We start from the raw sequence: 7,776 nt of genomic DNA on the forward strand, positions 1-7,776 counted from the left end.
CGTCCACGGCCCCGAGGCCCACATCACTAAGAAGCACCGCGGGGACACAGGCCCTCGGCCCCTCGGCTCAGCCATGACCCCTGGTGGCCAGAACTCTGAACTGCTGTTGGAGAAAGAGGAGACACACCGGGAGGACTGCAAACTGCTGGCACCGGAGGCTGCTCTGGTGAGTTCTTCAGTTTGTTTTTCAGTGATTCATCAGTTACACATGTTCCACGTTTTCATTTTTAGTCATGACTCTCCTTCATGTAAATGGAAAAGTTGTTTTTCTGTGGTGATTACCAGAGACTCAAAACTATTTAACTATTGTCTAGTGCTAGAGATATTTGATGTAACGTTCGTGTGCGGTGTGAGCACCTCAGGATTTACTGTTGGGAGCCAGGGCCCTCTCTTTGGGCCCCCATGACACCGGTGCAGTTGTACTTGCTGCACCCCCTGTATTTGTGTAGTGGTGTAGTGGTTAACACTGTCGCCTCACAGCAAGAAGGTCCAGGGTTCGATTCCTGCTTGGGCCCAGGTTGTCGGGTTGCCAGGTACCCAGGTGGGGTATCTCCCAGGCCTTTCTGTGTGGAGTTTGCATGTTCTCCCCGTGCTCGCAAGGGTTCCCCCCCCCCGATAAGAGAAACCCAATGGAAAAACATGCACAACAGATCGCTGACGCTGTCGCGTCCCTGACGAAGACGGGCAGGAGCACTTGGATTGGTCCCCGGGCGCGGTACCTCGCCGACACCCTGTCTGTACCCGGCTGCCCTTGGGGGGAAGGACGACGGGATGGGTTAAGAGCAGAGCTCAATCGCATCGGCGACCCTGAGAAAGACAATTGCATGTGTGTGTATTCCTGTGTGTGTGTGCCGCCCATTGCATGTCGTTGTGTCGTTGCATGCCGAATAAAGACCTCTCTATTATTGCCCACTGTATTTACACATCTCTCTCTCTCTCTCTCTCTCTCTCTCTCTCTCTCTCTCTCTCTCTCTCTCTCTCTCTCTCTCTCTCTCTCTCTCTCTCTCTCTCTCAGAAGTCCCAGCCCAGCCCTGGTGGTCAGTCGTCATGCAGTAGCGAACGCTCTCCACTGGGGAGCGCCAACAACAACGACAGCGGGGTGGAGATGAACCTGAACGCGGCCGGCAGTCTGGAGGACCTGACGGTGCTGGAGGATGGAGGAGCGGGCGGAGGCGGAGGAGGGGAGGCAGGGGGTGGAGGAGGAACCATGGGCATGTCGGCCCAGGCTCTGAAGAGGTTAGAGAACCTGAAGACTGACAAGCTGAAGCAGATCCGCAGGCCCCCCCCTCCTGGACGCTGCGGGGCCAGCAGCAAGCTGCCTGCCCTACACGGTGAGAGGAGCACACGGCTCTCTAGTGTCAACATTCAACATGTCCTGTATTAGGACCAGGGGTGGAAAAGGGGGGTCACAAGATGATGTTTGGGGGTCACGAAAAGATAAACAAACACATCGTCACGTTTATCATTTCTGGTTACGGTGCTTTTTGCTTTTGAAATAATTAATATTTGAAGTGTAAAGCACTCATCCACTTATTAATTAAGTTCACCATTCTGCCTATACTTGTTGCGAACCAAAAATGTCCTGCTGGGTTAGGGTTGAATCACGGCAGAATCTTTTCTCCCTCCTCTCCCCTTTTATGTCTCCCTCTCAGCCTGTTACGAATAAATAAAGAGTCTACTTCTTAAATTTTTGTATAATAATAATTATATATATATTAGGGCTGTCAGTTTATCGCGTTAATTAGATTAATTAATTACACAGCAAATTATCGCGTTATGAAAATTAACTCAAAATTAATTACAATTTTTTTTTTTATCTCATTCATTCCATAAGAACGTAGAATACACGTTTACAGACTTTGCATGTCCATTTGCATGTTCTTGGTATCTGATTCTAATAGGGACATATATGGATCTCAGGGAATGTATTCCCAGTGTCAGAAATACTGTGTCTGTTACTAGGCTTGAGTAAATTGTAATGAACCAAATGAGAATATCAATACATTTGTAATCATTGTATACTTTTCATTTATGTTGATATCCTTTTGTTGTGGAATTGGAAATAGAAGAACGTAGGTTTCAATTAATATTTACATATGAATTGAAATATGAATTGTGTTATTAAATTTACATGATTTCTTCAGAATACAGATAGATGTCGGTGCTACAGAAGTGTCTAAAAGAAGATTATGAGATCATTCAACAGAATCAAATGTCTTTCTGATATTTTGACTGGATTATACCTTCCCTGATGGTCCCTGATCTTGTTTGCTCTCCAGGTACAGCTGAGATGATGGGCATGTGTGCTCCTTCTCCACTCCTATCAAATCGCCGCGTCATGGAGCTGTCCAATCACGAACTAGGAGGTGGTGCCTCCATGGCCTGCTCCACCAATGACAGAAGAGGAAGCGGCACCAGCAGCCTGAGCTCCGCCTACACAGTGAGCCGTCGGTCCTCCATGGTGTCTCCTTACCTGTCCAGTCGACGCTCCAGTGAGGTCTCTCAGATGGCCGGTGGAGGAGGAGGTGGTTGTCACCTCCTAGGCCCAGACCAGAGTGGAGGAGATCCCCTCTCCCCAGAAACAAACCGCAGAGGAGTTCCCTGCCTTGGGGGAGGAGGGGGCGGGTTGCCAGGTCTGCCCAGTCTAACCCCTGCCCAGCAATACAGCCTAAAGGCCAAATACGCTGCAGCAACTGGCGGCCCACCTCCAACTCCTTTGCCCAACATGGAGCAGCCGGCTACCCCAGGTAGAAGAGGAGGTTTTCTGAGTGAGTACCAGGGGCAGCCTCTGCCTCCATTCCTTCAACACGGTGGCCCTCGAAGGCACAGTGCCAACACAGAGTATGGCACCGGTGTGATCTACCCTCACCAGGCACCTGGTAATAGCACCAGGCGAGCCAGTGATCCGGTCCGGTCCGTCGGAGACCCACAAGCTATCCCTAAGGTCCAGCGCTTTAATAGTCTCAACAACGTGGCCATGATGGGCCGGAGGAATGCGCTACAGCACTGCGGGTCTGACGCCAACATTGGTCGCCACATATACTCTCCCAGGCCACCTAGTATCACAGAGAACGTTATGATGGAAGCCATGGCTATGGAGCCCCACCACGGATCCACGGACACCAGAGACCATTCCATGATGATGCTCCCAGGAGAGAGAGGCTTCATGGGCTATCATCAGCAGCAGCACCACCCACTCGGAGGAGGATCTCCTTCCAACCAACTGTCGCCCACCCACGACACTCTGGGCTGCCCGGATCAAGGCTACATACAGGGGCACTTCCAGAACCAACGAGGGGATGTCGCCTCCAGAGGTGGTGGCAGCCAGATGGGTCAGACGGGGCCTGTTCATCCAGAGGGCGTGTCTAACACTCTGCTTCAACAAGCGGAGTACAGTATGAGCACCTGCCAGCTGAGCCCTTCAGGCCCCCACTATCCCAGCCTTGGCCACGGTGGTGAGGCTGGAGTTGGGCCGGGGCCCTGGGGTGAGACCCACAACCCGGTCCAAACTACTGGCCATGGCATACAGACACAGGGAGGGATGCAGTACCTGGATCCTAGCATGCAGCCTCAACAGACCCAGCACTTCAACAACCAGCAGGCCATCTACAACAGTCCAGATGGCACGCACAAACTCATCATCAAACCTGAGCAGCAGTTCCATCCTGGGATGGGCGGCGCTGACGCCTGTCAGAGTGCCAAGCAGCTTCAGCAACAGCAGCCGCTGCCTCAGCAGACACAGGGCTACACTCAACAGACGGGCCAGGTCTTGATGAGAAACTCCAATAACCCCAGCTGTGACCTCCACAGTCAGATGGACCCCCAGGCACAGAACCAGAACTTCCCCAGTGGTGGAGGCCTTAGCCTGGGCTGTGCTGGCTCTGCGCTGGCTGACGGCCGGAGGTCCCAGACCCCCATGATGCAGGTGAAGGAGATGATGGTGAGGAACTACGTGCAGTCCCAGCAGGCGCTGATGTGGGAGCAGCAGCAGGAGCAGCAGCAGGGCGGAGGCAAGCCTCCTCTCTCTGACAACATGGACATGAGTGGCCAGACGGCCATGATGCAGCATAGCCCACAGAATCAGAACCTCTACTCCAACCAGACCTATCCCTCCTACCCCAACCAGAACCTGTTGATGAGTCCCCCGGCCCTCAGCAGAGGCCCCGGCTCTGTTCTGCCTAAGGACCAGCAGCTGATGAGCTCCTGTTATGGCCAGGATATGGCAGTCCCCAGACCACCTCAGGGACGTAAGCCCCTCAGCCGCCAGAACAGTCTATCGCAGCAATCTGGAGGAGTGTACCTGAGCAGCCCATCTCACCTCAGCCCCGTCCACTCCGCCACCAGCCCCAGGCGAGGGGTGCGGCTCCCCCCTGTCCAGCACCCACACAATGAGATGTTCTCCCCCTCCAATAACAACAATAACCTGTATTACTCTGGGCAGATCCATATGGATATGGAGAAGCACATGGACCCCCAGAGTGGACCCTGTCTCAACCAGCAGCATAATATGGGCTCCACCTTGGACCCAACGGGTGGCACCAAGTCAGCCTCCCTGGCTCCTTACCCTGAGTCTGGCCCCATCTCCAATGCCCTGGAGAACCTGGATCTGGACAACGCTCACATAGACTTCACGTCCATCATTGATGATGCAGAACCATCATCCTTCAGCCCGGTCAACAATCCACTCCAGGGGTCTTCCTCCCAGGCTTCGTCGCGCCTCACCACCCCCCAGACCTCTGTCACTCTAGCCCCGGGCTCCAGCCTGTCCAACATGGCTGTAGGAGACATGACCTCCATGCTTACCTCACTGGCAGGAGAGAACAAGTACCTAAATACACTGTCTTAGAAGAAGCCTGGGAGACTGTTTTTTATACTAGACTAATACTCAAACTGAGTTCTTGGTCAGTCCAGTGTTTCTATAATGGATGGGAATGTTTGTAGCCTGCTAATCCAAGGCTAGTATGTTTCTGTCCTACCAGGCTAGTATGCAAAATCCTCAAGTTCCATCCATGATTGTGATTGTCCTTTGTATATTATATGGTAAGCAGGATGGATAAATAATGTCTAAAGGATGGACTGAGGAGGTTGTGTATATATGGATAGTCTACCTTGGCTTCGCTTACCATGAGCCTCTCGCCCTAAAACCCAAACTCCTGTTTTTTTTTAAACTATGGGTCACGACCCAAAATGGGTTGCAGGTCTTTTGTTAGTGCGTCGCCACCTGACAAACATAATAATAGTTGTAATGAGCCTGGGTCCCAGGTGTGAGGCACTGGATTTTGGTCCTGAAATCAAACCATTTCAGAACCCTTGCCCTAGTAAACCTTAAACCAAAGGTACCTAGAGAGCCCTCCTCTCTGTGTACTCACTGCCTTGGTACGTCAGAGACAAGTATTGCTCTGTGCCTACTGTGAGACACAGAAGTGCCTGATATGAACTCCATATCGAACATTTTCCAAGCAGGCATTCCGGTCACAGAGGAATGTGGCAACAGTGGTGGAACAGACAAAAGGTACATGTATTGTAAATAGGTTTTATATACATATATATATATGCTGTGTATATGACAATGTAGACGGTGAAGAATCCATCCTGCTGTCTCACAATGGACTTGGCTTGAACTCTGGAGGCCAACGGTTGGACTTGAGGATGAGAACTGAAGCTGTCTGAAGAGAGAAGAGGAAAGAGTGCCTTTAGTGACTGATAATTAACAAGGTCTCAGTGCTACTAATGTTGACCAGTAATCCTAGGGATTCACACCAGTCAGGGAACAGCACACACTATAGTTACATATCAGTATTCACACACAGGCACGCATGCACACACACACATGCACACACACACACACACACACTCAGGCCTCTGAATCGTTGGAGTTCTAAATGTCGGTAGTGACCTTGCTTTTAGACAGAGAGTTTGCACTCCATACCAGTTTACTGTAAGTGTTCTAAAAGCAGCTCCTTAACTCTTTATCAATCATGTGCTTTATCGCTACGTAAATGTAGAATGTGCCTTGCTCTTGTCTAAAGTACATCCCATGATGGGGGCATGATGAGAAAAGACTGAACTTAACATGTGTGTGTGTGTGCGTGTGTGTGCGTGCGTGCGTGCGTGCGTGCGTGTGTGCGTGCGTGCGTGTGTGTGTGTGTGTGTGTGTGTGTGTGTGTGTGAAGGAATCCACTTCATGCTGTATGTTAAGATTTCATGACGATGCCTTCACTCACCTTTAACCTTAATAGTGATGATAGAGGATTCAGCCAAGCTTGAATCAGACTGGAGTCGAGCTGATGCCTACGTGTTATCAGACCAATAACAGAAGCCTGTGTCTGGAACACTGAGACAAACACACTCTTAGTACAGATGTCGTAGCCATCGTAGAAGTCCTGTGTTGTCGTATGCTTGCTGCACTGCCCCCCCCCCCCCAACCCCAAGAGGAATTATTTGGAAGATCCTGCAATACTAACGTCGATGGTAGGATAGATGCAAGGTGAGAGAGGATTTCTACCATGGCTACTACAGCTGGAGTGAAAACCTGTATCTTATGGGTACATTGAGAGGTACTATGTATGTGGCGACTTTTGAGCTGTGTTATCTTGTGCAGACTAGCTCTAGGCGGTAGAATCCATGTCATACTGTAGTATTGCACTGACTACAGCACTAATGTGGGAAGGTCTTCTAGACGGGACCATTCATATGAACCTGGTTTATGACGATGACGTCAGAAGGGGCACCACAATATTTTATTTAATGGTCTTTCAGCATCACATCTGAGCGAAACTGCATCCCGCGATGAGGTCATATTATGGAAGTGCGGTTGTTGTTGCTGTCGATGCTTTTTTTTGTGACCATTCATAGTCAGTTGCACATGGCTTCAAAGCTCTGGATTCTAACATAGTACTAAGAGTTCACATTTATGGGTCTTGAGTTTGGAGAGAGGGAAAAAAAGTGTACGACCTACCAAAGACGATTAAACTGAACACGTTTGAGAAAGAATAAAGATGCACCAATAACCTAACCCGACACTAACACCAGCGATAAGGGCACGTACATGGATTAATAGTGCTGTTCCTTAGAATGTATGAGATGTTTTGTATAAAATAATCTTTTTTTATATATATATTAATGAACTTCATGGATGTTGCCTTCTTCTCCTGTGTGTGTGGTTTTTTTTTTTTTTATTATATATATAACTGTTATCTTTCAATCAGACCTTTTTGCTGGCAAAAGAATATCACGTTTAGCAACAAAAGGCTATAATAGTAGTGTTTACTATATTACACAAAAGCCAAGTGTTATATTTTGTGTACAATTTTCTACATTTTTATACAAATGTACTATATTTTACCAGTTTACGAATAAACAATGTTCAGCTTGGGATGGATGCAAACTGTTTGTGAAACGGTTCTGTTTGTTTGTTTGTTTGGTCTTGTTTGCCTTGGCTTTGGAGTGATGTGGCTTTGGCTTCTAATATGTTTGCTATTTCAGCACTAACTGTCTGTATGTCATAACAGTACTCAAACAACTCTAATGAGCCACATCTCATTTCAAGGCTTAGTGAGGTGACAGTGGTGTTGCCATGGGTTTCATGTGGGATGTGGGGGTTTGAAAACGCCCCGCACAACAAACTTCAGGACAAAAGACAAGGCGATTGGCACCCATTCAAAACCCAAAAACAATTTGACAATCGCTCTGCTTCGATGGGGCAGCGTAATGGCTTAATATCCCCACTAGAGGGCAGTGCAGCTTGAGAAAGAGTATGGCGGTTTCCTTATTCAT

At 49.1% G+C, this 7,776-nt stretch overlaps 1 protein-coding gene across 1 annotated transcript in view; it reads left to right on the forward strand.

Annotated features, from left to right (window-relative positions):
- Positions 1-7,288, forward strand: part of gli1 (GLI family zinc finger 1) — a 144,232-nt gene extending 136,944 nt beyond the window's left edge. Inside the window, exons 11-13 of the mRNA XM_084317699.1 lie at positions 1-166; positions 1,016-1,331; positions 2,280-7,288. The exon at positions 1-166 is cut by the window's left edge and continues 77 nt beyond it. Coding sequence (XP_084173825.1) covers positions 1-166; positions 1,016-1,331; positions 2,280-4,846 — 3,049 coding nt within the window. The 3' untranslated portion in view covers positions 4,847-7,288. The remainder of the gene's footprint in view (positions 167-1,015; positions 1,332-2,279) is intronic.
- Positions 7,289-7,776: the final 488 nt, after the last annotated feature.

This window comes from Notolepis coatsorum, assembly GCF_963971535.1.
Source record: "Notolepis coatsorum genome assembly, chromosome: 6".
Lineage (NCBI taxonomy): Eukaryota > Metazoa > Chordata > Actinopteri > Aulopiformes > Paralepididae > Notolepis > Notolepis coatsorum.